Below are 17,565 nucleotides of genomic sequence, written 5' to 3' on the forward strand. Positions count from 1 at the left end.
CTAATGGTTATTTTATCATTGGAGCAGAATAATCATAATAATAATGATACATCCTGCCTGCTGTCTGGAGAGCGCAAAGCTGCCTTTGTAATGCCTGACAAAGACATTTATTTATATTTTTTTATTTGCAGCCTGTGTGATTAGAGGGCAGTGTTCAGAATAGACCAGTTGGGTTAAATATGTCTAGTAACAGCGCTTCGAGTCTAATTGCTGCCCTTTTCTTTTTTAGGCACTCCCTCCCCTAATTAAGAGCATAATCGAGTTGCATCTCCGCTGCGAGGACGGGTGGGAGGAGGGAAGCAATCAAAGAAGGGCGATTCGGCCGCTTTGCGGAGGGCTTTCTTTGGAGCAGCGTGCGTCCCTGGGTGGCTGCTGCAGCCCTGAGGCTTTGGGCCCAATCCTGCTGGCTGGAGATAGCGGGTCTCCCACAGCCAGGGCTGGATGTGCTGCTGGCGGTTTTGCAGAAGGGTTGAGAGTGGTGAGACCCATGCCGGTGTTTTGGTGTTGGCTTGCCTGGCTGCTCGCTCAGCGTGCTGCCTGCTCTGGGAGTGCAGGGCCGGCTCTCCAGCTGGGCTGCGGTTCCGTGGGGGTTCGCACAGAGCTGTTGTGGGCTGCAGGGTGGCTCCCACTCCTGGATTCAGCCGGAGGTCTCCTGCCACCTCCTCAGGCCCCCGAGGAACCTTGGGGCCAGTCTGCCTGGGAGCGGCTGGCCGGGGACACGGGCAGCTTGAGCACCAGCCTTGTCTCTGCCTTCACCACCGTGCTGGATCCGTCGCCCGGCAGCGCGTCCCCAGGAGGTGACAGAGACGGCTGCGACTGTGCCGCGGGCGCTCTGCTCCTGCGGGAGATGTGTCCTCAGCATCCGCGGCCCCACTGGGTCCTGGCTCTGGCGGCAGTGCTCGCCCTCAGCTCGGTAGTGGCACCTTAGCTGCCAAACCCCACGTTAGGCTGATCCCTTTTGTCATCTCCATACGGCTGCGTTTTTAAGCAATTAGCACAACATGTTCTGCTGATGTTTCCACATCCCTCTGCTGAAGGCAGACCCTACCTTGGGAATCGAGACTCACCATCAACGAAAAAAATCCCTGCGTAGAGGAAAACCCCTTCAGGGCTGGAGGAGAGCTGGGAACGGAGCCTGGCAGGGCTGGGGGGAGCCGTGCATCCCTGTCTGTGCCCTCTTGCCTGCTTGCAGCTCCAAGATGCATGGGAACCGCTCAAGGTTTGCTCGTGGACCACCAGTGCTGGGGAGCAGGACCTTAGTCCCCAACTGCAAAACAAGCATTTCCCGCTGTGACGGTGCTTTTGGGTTTTGCCTGTCTTGCCAGAACGGGGCTGCCCACTGCCCTCGCCCCTGGGGCAGGTTGCGGCGCCGAGGGGACAGGAGGCTTTGTCAGTATTTCCTGGCCAAAGTCTGTTTTCACGCCAAGCTTTTAATTTATTTTATAAATTGCCAAATCCAGCAGGCTAAGCCGCGGGCCCCCTTCTGTGATAAAAATAAAATAACATCTTGAACTTGGGAGGGCGGAGCGGCGGGGCTGGCAGGAAGCGGCTGATTAAAGGGCAGGTGGAAATGATGAGGCTCCGAAACCGGAGGCTTCATCTTCCGCTCGCGAACAAAAACGCAGATTTGTCAAGTTTTGCTGACTTGGCTTTCGCCCGTGTGCCGTGGAGCCTCCCGCTACACCCACCCCAGCGCGGCGGGCGGCACCGGCCCCGGGGCCGGTGCTCTGACACTGCCGTACGCAGCCGTGAGCTCCCCATCGCGGAGCGCGGGCAGGGGGCAGCCAGCCACCAGCGCACTGGAGCACTGCTGCGCTTCCTCCTCCTTGCATGATGTGGAGCGAGTTTGGCCGGTAATTGCTCTGGAAATGCCCGTTTGGGCCAAACCCAGAGATGACGTGCAAGGTGTTGCAGGTTTGGCCTCGCCCGGTATCGCTTCCATCTCTCCCTGGGCCCTGGCAGGTGAACCCCACGGATATATGACTTACCTAAACCGATAGCTAATGTGCCATGAAATTACTCCAGAACTAGGAGGGGTACATTATTCTGGCAGAAATCTCTCTGAATATTTGCTCTGCTTTGAAGGCGAGATATTTGCTCTGGAGCAATGATTTTTATTTGCTAGCAGGCAAACCTGTAGCTTACTTGCGTTTGGGCTGGAAGATCGCTGTGAAATTGCAGCAGGAAGGTTTCAGTCCCCTGAATATCTGCCGCCTCCTGGGGCGCCTTGCTGCAGAGGCTATTTATGCTGGAAAAAAGCACCTTATTTCCTACCATAAAGTTCGTCTAACCTCCCAGGCAGTGAACCCTGCTTTGATATTAAGCAAAATTGTTCCGGTTTTTATTTGGGATTTTTTTTTCCCTGCTCTGAACCTGCATGCACGGCGGGAAGGTGCAGTTACCTTGGAAACAGCGGTGGGATGCTGCATGGCGGCAGGGCAGTGCTCGGGCAGACCCCTTTTGGGAAGGTGGGCATGGAAAAGTACAGGTTGCGGGGTCCAGAGCCGCCCTGGAAGTTCAAGGCTGGTGGCAGGCGAAGCTGTGCTGTGGGAGATGCTGCTCTGTGTCCGGGCTTTGGTGTCTGAATCAGGTCTGGGGGCCTTGGAGAAGGTTAAATCATGTTTTGGGAAAGCTTGTCTTTTTAAGGCTTTTCCTCTGCTTTGGATTAGCCTGACGTGCTCAGATTGTCCAAAGGGAAAGAATTTCTCATATCAAATGTACTTTTCCTGCTGAGGCTCTTCTGGTTTGTTCTGGTCTCCTACCCCTTCCTTGTGGTCCTGTCTGAGGAGCTTCGCTGTTGCTGCTGTTCCTGGGTTGCGGGTGCCGTAAGGGAGCACTGCTCTGATTAAAAGCTGTTGGTGTTTTTCATTTTAGCCATAAAAGTATTCCCATTCTCACTGGGTTTAATTTACAGCTTGCAGCCAAATTGGAGCTGGGAAGGGATCCCATTGGTGGCTCATTTGTTTGAAGGTGTCAGTACACAAATACGCATTCTGGGAATGCCAGCAGTGCTGGAGCAGGGGATGTGCCGACAGCAGGTCTCAGCTGTGTCCCAGCCATGCCCGGATCTTCCTGGAGAAGAGCCTTCAGCTCCTGGGGGACGGGAAGCTGCTGGCTTTGGTGGGGCTGCTGGTAGATGGGGGTGACCTGTGCGAAAGCCCATGGAGGCAAAGCCTCTGTGCTGGCCGCAGTGTCTGGGCGAGCCGCAGCCATTCATCCCTCTCGCTCCTCTCCCAGGGTTGTGCCAGCCCCACTGGCCAAACGTGGGGATGGCCGCCAGCCTCCCAGCATGAAGCCATGTTTCATAACAGGGCTCACAGGAGGATGCTTTATGTTTTATAATGTCTGCAGCCATTTCTCTAGCATCTTCATCCACTTCTTTTGTGCTTAGAGGGAGAAGAGGCGATGTTTGCTAGGACCTGTGTGTTAATAACATCTTTTCTCTTTTGCAGCCACGCTGGGGACGCTGGATTTCAGCTTGCTCTATGATCAAGAAAACAACGCTCTCCACTGCACAATCAATAAAGCCAAGGTATGTCTCAGCGCCGGGCATGTGAACAGCGAGGACTGAATGTGCCTAGAGCTGTCCACCTTTGTCCTGCTTTACGGGGCCACCAGAGCCCTGCCAAAACCACGAGGCCACCCGGGCGCCGTGGCTGTGCCAAGCAAATGCAGCAGTGAGGGCAGCGTGGGGACGGCCGGCTGTCCCCCCATCCCTGGGTTGCGCCGGGGGCTCTGCTGTCCCTGAGTGCGGCCGTTCCTTTGTCATCTCCAGTTTCACCCCAACACCCAGTGCTTCTGCCCTCTCCTTCCCCTCCGACCCTGCCTTTCAGGGTGTTTCCAGCAGGACGGAGATGGCTGCTCATCATAGTTGCAGCTATTGATGCTTTTTAGAAAAGCACCCAACCCAATGTTGTTATTTACTTGACGCTGTGACCGGCTGTCAGTTTATAAATGGCTCTTTTAAATGCTGCTAATCATTGCCACAAAGTGCTCTGCCTCAGCGCCTTTGCCGTCTGCGTGATTGAAGCAATTAGGGGTTTTTTGCACATTTTGGAGCAGAAACAGATAACTGAGGTCCTGATTCTGCCTCTGGGCACGTGGAAGGTGCTTCTGAGCTCTGCTCAGCTCCTCTCTGCTTCACCCGGCACGAGGTCCAGCGCAGCGAGGGCTCCAGGTCAACACAGCTGGTCCCTGACAGTGGCGGGTTGGTGGAAGAAGACTTAAGTCCCTTTAGATTTTTGGGAAGGGGTGGAGGGTTTTTACAAAAGACAGGAGAAACCGCAGGAGAACGAGCTGTGAGCCAACCCCCCCAGAAGATTTGACTTCATAGGATGCTCCTCTCCCCTCCAGCTGCAACTGGTTTATTTGCAGCCCCCAGCCCACCCCAGAGCCTGCTGAGCTGGGTGCTGAGCCCGTATGTCCCCGCCCCAGGGCTCTCCCTGTCTGAAATAGGACCTTGGGCACGAAAGCTTGGCTTTGGGGGTGAGTGTGGAGGCATCTGCCCCGGCAGACCTGGAGCTGCTCCTGGCAGGGAAGTGAGTGCAGCACCCACGGCTCCCCGGGCAGGGCTGCCGGGGCAGGGATGAGGTTTTGCTTCCTTCCCTGCCACCCCCCTGCCTGTCGCCCGTGAATTTGCCGGCAGCCTCTGGGTCAGGTTTCCCTTGGTGTGCTCGGGAGCGGTGCCAAGGAGGAGATTTCTGCTTGGGTTTGCAGTGGGTGGGAGACAGGGAGGAAGGAGACCTGCAAGCGGCAAGTGATAGATGTAACAGCAGCGAGAGCAAAGGCAGGGCTGACAAAGGAGAGCCCTGGTCCCTGCTGTGCCCGCCTGGCTGGAGGGGAATAGCTGTTGCTGACCCCATCCCACAGGGCCGGGGGCACCACGCGGCGCCGGCATCGCCCCTGCTTGCAGGGTGGGCAGACCCCCCCTTTGCCGCTCTGACATTCAAGCGTTCGAGTCCTGTTCATTTCCATTCTGCTCTCATTCTCCCAATTTTCTCTTTTATTTACATTGCCATCTGCTCGCTCTCATTTCAACTCTCGCCTGGGGAAAGCTGCCAAAACTTGACTACAAAAAGGTAAGGGCCAGGACCCCGGCTGCCATCGGTGGGAGCTGGTGTTGGCTGTGTAGATGTTAGAAGTAGTGCTGTAGAGGAGGCAATGTGGTGGCCGGGGAGCACCGGGGCCACGTGCATGAGCCACAGCACGGTGCCGGGACGTGCGTCGCCCTTGGATCTGGGCTGGGGCTGGCCTGGCTGGTGTCTTGGGTACGATGTCTCGGGTGCGATGTCTCAGGCCCCCAAAGAAGGTCCCCTCAGGATGTGTCCCACCTCCAGCAGCTCCTGGAGCCTCAGTTGCTGCCAGCGGCTGTTAAAGCCTAGACTATTTCAGCCATGCAAGAAGTGGTTTTCTTTCTCCCTTCAATAACCCCCGCAAACAACCCTCTCTCTCCCTTTTGATCTTTTTGCTTCTCTCTATTCATTTTAATCTCCAGCACTTTTATATCTGCTGATGTCCCTCTGGAGTCCTGTTATCAGCTCCTGGGGAGTGGGAAGGAGGTTAGCAGGCTCTTGGAGGCACCGGCGGTGGGTTAAATCCAATCAGTCGTGCTCTGCCACGACCTTTCTGCTCTGCAGCTGTCAGCCGCTCTGTTGTGCAGGAGGTCGGGATAACCGCTCTGCGTGGCGGGCCTTGTCCTGGTGCCGGGTGCCTGGGGACCTCTGAGGTGCTTCTTGGTGTACGTTCACAGCGGGATCTGCCATATGCTGGGGTGTTTCCAGACCCTCAGGTCGAGCCTATATCCCAAGTTTGGATGGAGCTGGAATAGGGAATGAAGGGAGGTCCGTTTTGCTGCGGGAGGTATGGGTGTGGAAGCTGGTAGCTGTGGGGCTATCCCCAAGCTGTGTGGTTACACCAGGAGCGAGGCGCTTGGTGCCTCAGTTTCCCTAATAGCACACAGATCTGCCCTGCCATTGGGCACTTTGTGCCAACAGATGGATATCTGGAAGCTGATTTTGGAAGGCAGCGAGTGCCCAGCACCTCTGCAGGCTCTAGCGAGGGAAGCGAGGGTCCGGGTTCCTCCTGGAGATGAATGGATTGACTGCGGGGCTGCTGTTTGTCCACATCTGGATTGCAAGGCAAGTCCTGGCTCTGCAGGGTGAGGGAAGACCACAGCACACTCAGGGAGCATCCACCTCCAGCCTTAACCTCTTAGGACAGTCCTACACTTCGGCATTGCCTTCAGCGGGTCCAATTGGGGTATGGTGTCGGCACGTGGGGCAGCCGCCGCGCCTCTCCGCACGCTGCCTGCGCCGGCACCAGGTTGTCACCCCCGCTACGCTGGTGTGAGCCCCGGGCACCTGCCAGAGCGTCAGGGCTCACCGGCGCTGCACCGTGGGGCCGAAGCAGACGCTGTCCCAGGGTATCATGGTGCCGGCAAGGTAAGGACCAAGAAACCCCATCATTCCCTGGCTGGAGCAGGGCTGCGATGGCCTGCCCAGCATTCCTGCTGCCTCTCCCTGGCCGGCAGAAAGCTCAGGGCCCTGTGCAGGCAGGAACAGGCAGGCTGCCAGGAGCCGCCTCACGCTAATGGCTTTTGGTCTTGGCAGCAGCCCTGCCCGTACCCTGCCTTTCACGCTTCAGGCGCGGCTGAATTCAGGCACGTTGCGGCTCAGCTTGGATCGATGGGAGAATAAATCAAGGCGGTGTGGGAGCCTGTTTCTGGACTGCGGGAGCAGCCGTGTGGCAGACTGGCAGGAGGGCTCTCCCCTTGCTGCCTGCTGCCGTGCACGAGCACCGCGCACTCTCCCGGGGTTATGTTGGTCTGTACCATCGTGTGTGGGAAACGGATGGGCTGCCTCCAGGCTGCGCTGGGCATCACCCCCTCCTATAAAATGTGGTAGAAAATGATACGATTGCTGTGCAGTGCCAGGGTCTGTGCCCTGGCGTGCCATACCGTGGCTTGGGTGAGGGTCTCATTTTCTGCTCAGTCCTACAAAGCCCAACTTGCTGCATGGAGTGGGATAATAACCTGCTATAGGGGGGTCTATAGGGGTGTGAGGCAGCGCAGACACTGGGGGGCTGTGCTATCCTGTAGCTCTGTTGGTCTCAGGACAGAGGTGCCCTGGGCGAGCCTCAGGTGGCTGCAGAGGCAGCAGTGCAGGCAGCTCCCTGGCCGCAGGCAGGCCATGCAGGGCAGACGCTGCCCATCCGAGCGTACCTGGGCTGCTCGCCCTGCGCTGCTGGCTGCAGCCACGGCTAGAAAACACCCGGGAGCTTCCACCCTGCCGAGCATTTGGATGCTCCCCCGCTTCCAACCGAAGCCGAGTTCTGGAGGTCTGCACTGAGCATTACTTATGGATTTACTCATAAATATTTATCACTGTAGGGGAATTCCCGTCTCGCAGCTGTGTGTCCTCTGGGCTGTCAGGGCGGAAGCAGAGAGTTTGCCCTATTTCGGAATGGGACGCCTTGGCCCAGGAAGAGGTATCCAGGCTGGTTTTTGGGCAGCAGGAAGCCTGCTCACTGGGCAGGCGGCTCACCGTGGGGCAAATGATGGAACGAATCAGTCTTTTGTGATTTCTGTATGCCTCTAGCATGGCGTTAATTGTCAGCCCGATTAGCCCGACTCATAATTAAATCCTATTGATTAGCTAAATGTCACTGGCACGGAGAGCAGCTGGCAGCGGCTGGGATGCAGCGAGGCCGTTGGTCTCCATAGGATTACAGCAGAGATTTTGGGGTTGGGTAGAGGAAGGGAAAAGATGAAACTCGGTCTCGGCTCCATCGCCCGTGCTGTGATGCACAGCACCGTAAGTTGGTCCCGGCAGGAGGACCAGTTGGGGATGGGGCTGCGCTGGCTGAAGCCAACGGGAGGCTCTGCCCCTGTGAACGAGCCCTGTGGTCCTCCTCTGCCTTTTGGCTCTCTCGGAGCAGCTTTAGGCTGGAGGTCCCTCCACACAGGGCAATCAATGGTGCTGGTCACCCTGTGGGTCCCTGGGAGGGGTGAGCAGCTTTGTGGGGCAGAGCCATCAAGGCTGCTCTCATATTAAACTCAGCCCTGTGCCAAACTTGTATCAGGTGACATGGGAGAGAGGTGGATGTGACATTAGGAGCCATTTTCCAGGCTCCTGTCACTTCGTCTTCCATAGCACATCTGTTAAAAAAGCCTTTAATAGCCTTCTCAGAAGGTAATTTAATTGAACTGAATTGATGGGTGAATTACAGAGCTGCCTGTCTTTCTTCATCCATATTCAGGGGAATTTGCTTGCTTGCTTCTGATTTCATTTGCCACGCGGCATCGGGCAGGTGGGGCACCTCTGCCGCGGGAGGCTGTGGGGAGCCTTTGCTCTGCTCAGCTGTGACCAGTTCGTGCGCCCGGCCGGCCAGATCCCCTCCGGAGCCTGGGGACCGGACCAGCCCCTTCCTGCCACGTCTGCCCGTGCAGCCACAGCCGATACCACCACCTTCCTCCCATCCTTCATATCGGCTGCCTTCCTTTTTTGCTGGGCCAGGGACATCACCCAAGAGGCACTGCGGTTAAAGCAGAGCCGTTTAACCTCCATTCGCTGCTGATATTTTTATCCTTTTGGCTCTGCTTTATAAGCAAAATCCTCTTTGCTGGGCACCATTTGGTCTCCCTTGCCCTGGGGCAGCGTGCTTGTCTCCAAAGCAGAGCCCTCACCAAGGTCAGGAGCAGCTCGGACCCTTGACCGAGTTGTGCAAATCAGGGAGGGGTGGGATGGGGGCATCCCGAGGGGCTGCCTTGGTGCCGTGGGCTAAGCTAGGTGCGTTATTTCATACACGTGAAGTATGGAAGCAATTTACCCCAGCATTTCTCTCTTTGATTTGCCCAAACCAGGCCTTGATGATTACATTTTCATCGCACGCAGCCTTTCCACCAGCCGCCCATACGAATGCTTTCCTGCCAGGTGGATCTCTGGCAGCTGCACACACTCATTAATCCTGGGCACCGAATACTCTGCTCATCACACAAAGGGTGTGATGAGTCTTTAGCATCACCCAGCCTGGTTTCCATGCCCGGGTTGGAGCTGGGGTTGGATGGGTACCTCTGCAGAGAAACCCTCCTTGGATCCAGGCAGAGGGTTGCCTTCAGACTCCTGCAGGGATCCTGCAGCCAGGCTGGAAATAATCCAAGTACTTTCATGGTGTAGCCATTATCATTTCCACTAAGGATTGGTAAAAATTAGGCTCCATTTTTCATGCTCCTGTGTTGCTTCCCTACCCCGTGGAGTTTGTTTCCATGTGGTCTGTGCAGTTATGGCTTTGGGCTGGATTTGTGCATCACCCTTGGATAATTTTCAGCCCACTGGTTGTTTAGAAGAAGAGCAGGTTTGTCTCCTCCCTCTGCCTGAAGCAGGATCAACTCCAGAGCATCTCTATAACAAACATGATCCACGTCATCCTTCAAGAGCTGTGAGGGTCTAGTAGAAAATCCATCAGGAATGGCCGCAGCGAGTGTTTCCTTGCATTTGTGCTCCGGTACCCTCAGATTTCCCTGCAAATGCCACGACAGTCGGCTGGCGACAGCCTCCCGCTGGCCTGAAAGCTGTTCTTCCTTCAGCTGTGCCTTAATAATGAAGAGTAGGTAGGTGCTATCACACCCTCTGGGAGCGCTTAAAAGTAACGCCACAACAGCAGAGGTGTGTGTTTGCTCATAAGCAATTATTAAATGACAAAACCCTGTAATTTTAAACCTTGAAAATCACTGCGCTGATTTACTTAACCCCCAAATTAATTGTGATCAGGGTGTCAGAGTTAGCTGCTGGAAGAGCGGAGAGGTGCTTTGTGGCCGATGCCAAGTGCAGATGAGAAGCCTTCCCACAGCCCCTCCTCGGCACAAACCACAGACAACGTTTGAACGTTGCGTGTGCTTGGCTTTTGCTCCACAGCCCGGATCCTGCACCAACCATGCTCTCCTCCTTCCCCCATCCTGTGGGAACTGTGCAATTACTCCATGGACCAACGACATCCCGGGGAAACGGGCATCGGTAGATGGGCTCAGCCAAGCCACCCTGCCTGCCCAGAGTCTCACCGTTGTCCTAACTCCTGCTTTTTGCTGTTTCCTCTCCAGGGCCTGAAGCCGATGGACCATAATGGTTTGGCTGATCCATACGTCAAATTGCACTTGCTTCCCGGAGCCAGTAAGGTGAGACAGCTTTTTTGCTTCTCCTTCCCTTCCTGGGGCTGCACCTTTCCTTTGGAAATCGGACCTGGGAGGTTCCCCGGTGAGAAGCTCCTCATCCAGGGGCTCCTGGTTGCTGCAGCCAGCCCTTGCGTCTCCTGCCCAGCTCTCACTCGGGTGAGCAGGAGAGAGCGGTGGCAGGAGGTAAGAATTGGGGCTAAAAACATCCTTGCAGGTGTAGCAAGTGCCTCTCTGATAAACCACTGCCTGGGAGGCGGGTGCTAGCCCTGACTCCTCGCCCTCAGGAGCAGGGGGTGTGAACGCTGTGCTCCAGAAGCCCCCGGGAAGCACTGAGTGAAACGATCTGGAGCTATAAACAAACCAGCTCCTTTATTTTTTTCCTTTTTCTTTTGCATTTAAAACCCCTCAGATCACAATAAAGCAGAGTGTAAATCGTAAGGGAAATATTTCAGTCTACTTAGGTTCAGCACTTGCTGGAGAGAAGAGTAATTAAAGATATTGATGTGTAGTGAGAGCTGGGTGTAACTGATGAGGATGTTGAATTTAAATGCTATATGTATGTGTTACGAATATTAATTGCACTCATATTTTAGACTAAAGCAAAGACCTTTTTAGGGGAGGTATATTTACTTGTTATGGTTCAGTTGAATTAATTCATAATGTTCAGGGCGGTAGAGGGAGTTTTTAACCACATTTCAAGTTCCGCTGGAAATAGGAGAGCCAGGAGCACTTTCATCAGTGATATTATCTGTCATTTCCATGTTTTGCAAATGCATTGATTAGCATTTCTGCTGGAGGTGATGGAGACCAGAGAGGCGGGAGGGAAGCTCTGAGCCGAGGGTAGCGCAGGAGCTGCAGACTTTGCAAGCCTGGAGCAGCCGCAGGGGGACCCTCTCCTTGCCCCCGCGTCCCTCTGCCTCTGTGCTTTCTCTGTCTCTGTGCCTTGTTTCCAAACAGCACTGCCCAAATCTGCGCTGGGAGAAGTAAGCAGATGTGGGGGGGTCGCACATGTGTCCTGGGCTGGATGTTTCTGCACAGTCGTTCCGGCAGCAGAACGGTCCCCGAATCCCTCGGGTGTTTCTGTCCCATTCTTGGGCTCCCAGGCAGCTGCAGCAGAGCCCAGGCCAGAGCCGCGGGAAGCAGGGTGGGATTCGTTCGCCTCACGCAGAGGTCTCCACATGAGCTGGTTACTGATGATTAAGTCATTCCAGATGGGAGAAAAAGGCGCTCCCAGAGCTCAGTTCCTCTGATTTAATTTGGGCCTCTTGCCCAGGGCAGCGTTAGCTGCTGGGTGATGTCCATCACGTTACCCTTTTGGCTAAACCCACTTTCCTTCCTGACCCCCCAGAGCCCCAGGATCAGGCCCCAGCAGGTCCGAGCAGGCAGTGGATGCCATCAGGGTGCTTTCCCTGCTGTCCTCGTCACCCCCCACCTCCCTCACTGATATGTATCTCACTGCTCGGGCTGGAGCCTGGCGTGGTGGCAACAATATCACTGAGGAAGGAGATAAAATAGGTGTGGGATGAAAGCTGGTACAACAAAGTGCTTTGCTTGAAGCAACTTTACAAAGTCGGGAAAGATTTAAGGCAGACGAGGTATTAAATCAACGGCGATGGCAGGCCATAAAGCACCTGTCTGCAGACTCCTCCAGTTTGCATCGCTCTGCTGTCACCCCTGGACATGCCTCCGGGCATGCAGGGATCAACCCGGGAGCAGCGGCGCTGGCTGCCCGTGCGCAGCCTGGCCGGCAGCTTCTCCTGCGCTGCAAACGAACTCCTGCCTGAGTGACGTGGAAAGCAATTGATGTTGCAGGGCTTTAGATGCTGCTGGTAATGGAGTCCCTGCCCCTGCATCCCGGTCGCCTCATGGAGCATCCTGCCTTGCTCCGGGGGTTATCTCCTCCTAACCTGGTGCTTGGCGTTTCGCAGCTCCTCACACAGCCTCTGTCGGTGCCCACCCAGCCTCCACAGTGCTGCACAGGGCCTGGGTTTCTTTCAGAGGCAGAAATGGCTTTGGGAAGCTAAATGAAAGCACAGCACAAAATACAGAGGCTTTCTCTATCTCTGAGAGATCACACCCAGAACAAGCAGCTCTTAGCACAAAGCGTTTGGGAGTGAGATGCTGTGGCGTGGTCCCTCAATGGCTCTGCTGCACCGGCAGCTCCTCTGGCCATGCCTAGTCCACCTGGAAGAGGTCATGTGTTTGGGGTGCTTTTGGTGGGGAAAGGACATGCCAACAAGGTGACTCCCCTCTTAGCTGCAAGCACAAGCTCTTTGCTTCCCCCCATGCTTCACATCCCACTCGCCCCTAGCACAGGGCTGGTGGACCAAAGATGGGGAACATAGCAGCTTCCCATAAATAAGCGCAAGACAGCTTTGAAGTATGGATTTCATGAGAGTTCCTTATGCCGAGTGGTGGCTGAGGCAGGGGTTGAACTTTCTGACTTTACACCTAATTAGAGGGAAAATTGCTGCTCTGTCAAGCTGTCCCAGGCTGGGGGGTTGATGGAGAAGCCCCGTCTGAAGCCTGCAGCCCTGTGCTTCTGCTCTCCCTCTGTCCCCAACAGAAGCGGGTGGCTCAGGGGGTAAGAAGATTATGTTCCCTGACCTGGGAGGAGGGGGGTGTGCCAGGATGCCCCATCCACGCTGGGGACACGAGCGGCTACGACAGCCCTGCTGTCCCTGGCCTCCCGCTCTGCAGAGCTGCGGCACTGGAAAGAGTTGCCAGTGCTAACAAAATGCGTATCAAGGAAGTTATTTTGAGTCAGGCAGGAACGGGAGCTGTGCTGGGAGCAGGAATGCAAATAAACAGCCAGAACAGCAAATTGGTATTTTTTAATGAACCTGAAAAGACAGTTTTTCCCTCTCTCTCTCTCTCTCTCCCCTGCTGCATAAATGAGATCCCCATCCTCTCGCTGCGCTCTGCCAAGGTTCCCATTTTGCTGGCTGTTTCCAGCATGCGGGATGCGGGGTTGGATTGCTTTGCGAATGAGTGAATCACCATGTCTTTGCCCCTCTGGTTATTGCTGCAGGCGGAGTGCATTTGGGCCACCCCGTCGAGGACCGGCCGGGTTACAGCACTGGGGCAGGAGGGCGACAGCACCAGTTGCCCCTTCATCTCCAAACCGCGTTTCCTTTTCTGCCCCCTCCCTGCCCATCGGTGCATTCGGCTGACCGCTGTCTCCTTTGCTTTTCCAGGCGAATAAACTGAGAACCAAAACGCTGCGCAACACACTGAACCCCACCTGGAATGAGACGCTCACCTACTACGGCATCACCGACGAGGACATGATCCGCAAGACCCTACGGTAGGGCCCTGGGGTGGGGCGAGCAGGGTGCTGAGCCCGGCACTGGGGACACACACGTGTGTCCCTTCCTGTCCCCTCAGGGCCACCCCAGGCATCCCTCCCCATCCCAGTGACGATTTCCTGGGGGAGCTCACGGGGACCCCCACGCCCCAGCCCCACCAGACAGTCCCAGCGGTGGCTCGGGGCAGAGCAGGGCAGAGTTATTACCCACCAAAACCTATAATATGCACGTGTGCCCTGCACGCATCCATCACCCCTGCGGTGACTGACGCTTGATTTACAGGGAGCCTGGGCTGGAATTGCTGGCGAGGAGCGTGGTCCTGCTTTGTCATTAACTTCATAACTCACTTGCTGGGCTCCTGCTGTTACTTGGTTTTAACCTCTTCGTGCCCAGCTCTCATGGGCACATGTTAAGACTTTGCGACCATGTCTCACTGAGAAAATGTCCCTGGGAAAGCTCTGGGCCCCTTTCAAGGCTGATTTTTTGAAAGAAAGCTGGAGGCATCCATGAATTATTGTAAAACTAAATGAAGAGCGTTTGTATGTATTTATTCTGTTCTCTCGGTTTGGTTCAGCGTCTGCGCGTTCAGCATCTCCTGGCAGCATCGCCCAGGGGCTGGGGGACGTTGCGTGGGGCTGGAGGTGGGCAGGGGCAGCGTGGTGGGGCTGTGCAGGCTTGGAAGTGCTGCTTTGCGGGGTCAGACCCCTGCAAATGCAAAGGTTTTTGTGGCTTGGCCACCATCCCACCTGGGCAAGGGCAGGGGGTGACCCGGAGCCTGCGGACTGATCCTACCCAGGGAGGGTGCTGGGCGGCCTTGGCCACTCCATCACCTCTCTGATCTGGGACCGCTGCACAGGGGGATTTGCTGTAACATCTGCTGTGAAACAAAGGAGGATTTTGCATCCTGCTCCGAGGACTCGGGGCTTTGTCAGCTCCGTGGCTGGAATCTGACCTTCCTTATTTGCAGGTACCCTGTGAGTTTTATTATTTTCCCCACGGCGAGAGTGCAAAGCTGCCTTATAAAAGGTCCTGCTCAGAGGTGAATTTGGGCAGAGCCCACCTGTTGTCTGCAATGTGCATAGAGATGAGAAATTTAGTGCCGTGGATTATTATTTCACATGGAAAATATTAGTCATGCGGAAAGTGCTGCAGGCTTGTTGGGCTGGGAAGCCCTGTTTATTATTATTATTGGTGGGTATTTTTTTTATTTTTTCACTCCAGGCTTTGAAGTTTTTGGCCTCTTCAAGCATGGAAATCGGTTTGTAGAGAGATGTTTGGCTGAGTTGTTTGCTGATGTGTGCCAGGGAGCAGAAGGGCTTGACCCCCACCTTTTCAGGGCCCTGGTAGCTGCTGCTCCCCGGGAAGGGGCTGCCCTCGCCCGCTCCTGGGAGGCGGCAGGGAGGCGTGGGATGCTCGATGGCAGGGGGCACACGCAGAAACATGTGCATGAGCTGGGCTGGGTTTGCCCTTCTCCCAGCAGAAATCCCTCATTAGCACGTCCCCGCTCCTGCCCGCCAGCCTGGGCGCTGCAGGCACTTTGCGGGGAGCCAAGCGTGGCTGTGGGCTCGCACAGGGCTCAGCACACGGGGCTCCTTGTGCCCCCTCCAAAGCTAAATGCCATGCGTGGATCCCTGTACCCTGCTTGCAGGACCCCAGGATGATGCGCAGGGACCCCTCACTCTGTGCGGGGACGTGGCTGAACAGAGAGAGCATTTCTGTCTTGGGAGCTCCGTGGGCAGCTCAGGAGATTGCCGGCAGGGTCGCTTAACGGCCAGTTACCCAAAGTAGCTTCAAGGGGTGCCTTTCCAGGGAGGTGAGGGAAGCCTCGGGCTCACCTGCGGTGCGGTTGCCCTGTGTGAGTTCCCAGCCGGGCGCTCTGCAAGGGAGCGAAACTCCCTGCGAAGCCTCATCTGCTCATGCAGGGGCAGCATCTCTGGGGTTTGGCATCTCCTTGTGCCATCAGAGCCATCCATCTCGCTCCTTCGTGCCCATCCGAGCTGCCTCTTTGCAGGGAGGTTCCCAGGCTCTCCAGCGCTCTGCAAGAAGACTGCACTTTGCAGCTGAGGTTTCCTTGCCAGCAGCCAACCTCCGGTGAATTAGGTGATAATTAAGGATCAAAATCCTCTCCTCATGGAGAGGAATAGCCAAGCACAATTCTGACTCATCGGCATTTGCAGCTGCCTGTGGGGTTTGCTGGAGCCTGTCCCCATGGAGGTGGCAAGCCCCACGATGACATTGCCATGAGGGTGGCCGGTGGCTGGGAGCACCACGGGGGCCATGTGAATCCCCACCTTGCTTCCAGCCATAGTGCTGGGGTCTGGCAGTGCATCCACATGGAGCGGGCTTTGTCCTGCGGGATTTAGCACAGCCCAGTCCCTCCCGGCAGCGTGGCGGTGCAGGAGCCCCCAGCCCCACCGCCCCAGCACTAACGAAGCTCAAGGTTTGGGCACCTCAGCACCCCCTGTCCCTGTGTGCCGGCGGGCAGGACCAGCCTTTTTCTGCATGGGGCAGATCGCAGCCTCGGTGTTACCATGGCAATCAGCACGCCAAAGATGACCGAAAAGCCGGCGAACTCTGGGCTGGATGTTATGTTTTTATAGAGGGGCTCAAGTGGCTCTGCCGTCTCCCTGGGAAGGTTGTGCGAGCAGAAAAGTGGAGAAGTTTGTGAAGTGGAGCTTGCTGTAGGGCTGGGGCTTGTGGCTTTGGTTTTGCCTGGAAATGACTCCAGAGAAGAATTAAAGAAACAGACTTTTGGGTGGAGAAGGTTTCCCAGCTGGCACCTCTGCTGCGGGGCTGTTGCCGGTCATGTGGGCCATCTCCTCCTCTGGCTGTGGTGGGTCTTCCTGGGGGGTTTTCAGCCTCTTCTCTTGTGTGGACCCCAAAAAATTTTCTAGGCAAGACTCTATTCCCTTTAAAAAACGTCCCGCACGTAGATGGGTGTGTAAAGGTTCGAATGAGAGAACGTTTCTTAGTCCCATCTCCGAAACCGGTGTACTGCAGGGTGGGCGCTGGGACACCCTTGCTCCTGGCCCTGCACTTGGTGCTTCTTCCCGTGCCGAGCTTCGGCCGCCGGCACAAATGGCCGTCACGGCGGCAGGGCCCAGCCTGCCCTCGGCCGCTGGGCGTGTGCTCAGCTGCTCTGCCCAATGGGTTTGGCAGAATTTCAGGTGGGAACTCAACCTCTTGCCTACGGCCCAGGGAGTTCCTCTGCTAAAACAAAGCTTCTGAGCACTGTGGCTCCATTTCTTATCTTGCATGGGGGAGCCAGAGCATAAAATTCAAGTGCTCTTCATTTTCCTTAAGAGCAATTCCCCAGCCCCCTTTTTTCTTTTCTCTGTCTTCGTGGTTGAAGATACTGGCAAAGGAGATTTTATTTATCCCGAGGCAGGTTTAGATGAGATGAGACTTCTTGCAAACCAGCCACAAGGTAGAAAAATCCATCTTTTATTTTAATTCCTTGCTTGGGTTGTCTTCTTTTCAAACACTGGATGGTTAATCGAGTAGAAGGATGCAAGGCTGGGAAATGTTGCACGTCTTCATTTAGATACCCGCTGAATTGTGTCCTCGCTGCCTGGCTGGGGAGGGATCTTTGGTTTGTATGAGGAAGGATCAATGGGCTGGGGTCCCTGGCAACTGGGGCTCACCAAGGATTTTTTATTTTGGTGTGGGTTGAGCTGTTTCTCCTCTATGAGCCTCTCTGTAACACCAGTGGCAATAGCCCTTCACCCTTCTGGTACTGCCTCCCGCAGGAAGCGTCTCCCGTGCCCGTATATTGTCCTGCCTTCGATGCTTTGCTTCGCCCACCCAACATCTCGCAAAATATCTCCCCCGCCAGGAAAAGCCGACTTCAGAGCTGCGGGGATGCTGGCTTTCCTTGCGCTAATCAGGCGAGGCTCCTGCAAGGCAGGAGTTGGTAGTTGAAAGAGCATGAGAGATGTTCCCCTCGGTCTGGGAGGTGATTCTTCCTGGGTGCCTCCTTGGTGCTGAGATTCACGGAGGGGCAGGGAACACGACTGCAAAGTCTCTTTAATGTAAAAATAACGGTGGAGATCAAAGCTGCCACCAGCCTTCGCCTCCCTGCTGCCTGGAGAG

At 55.7% G+C, this 17,565-nt stretch overlaps 1 protein-coding gene across 1 annotated transcript in view; it reads left to right on the top strand.

Moving 5' to 3' along the window:
- The window catches only part of DOC2B (double C2 domain beta), a 35,333-nt gene that overhangs the window by 8,367 nt on the left and 9,401 nt on the right, over positions 1-17,565 (top strand). The window contains exons 2-4 of the mRNA XM_072881927.1: positions 3,453-3,532; positions 10,094-10,168; positions 13,363-13,472. Coding sequence (XP_072738028.1) covers positions 3,453-3,532; positions 10,094-10,168; positions 13,363-13,472 — 265 coding nt within the window. The remainder of the gene's footprint in view (positions 1-3,452; positions 3,533-10,093; positions 10,169-13,362; positions 13,473-17,565) is intronic.

Source organism: Ciconia boyciana, chromosome 17 (genome assembly GCF_034638445.1).
Source record: "Ciconia boyciana chromosome 17, ASM3463844v1, whole genome shotgun sequence".
Taxonomy (NCBI): Eukaryota; Metazoa; Chordata; class Aves; order Ciconiiformes; family Ciconiidae; genus Ciconia; species Ciconia boyciana.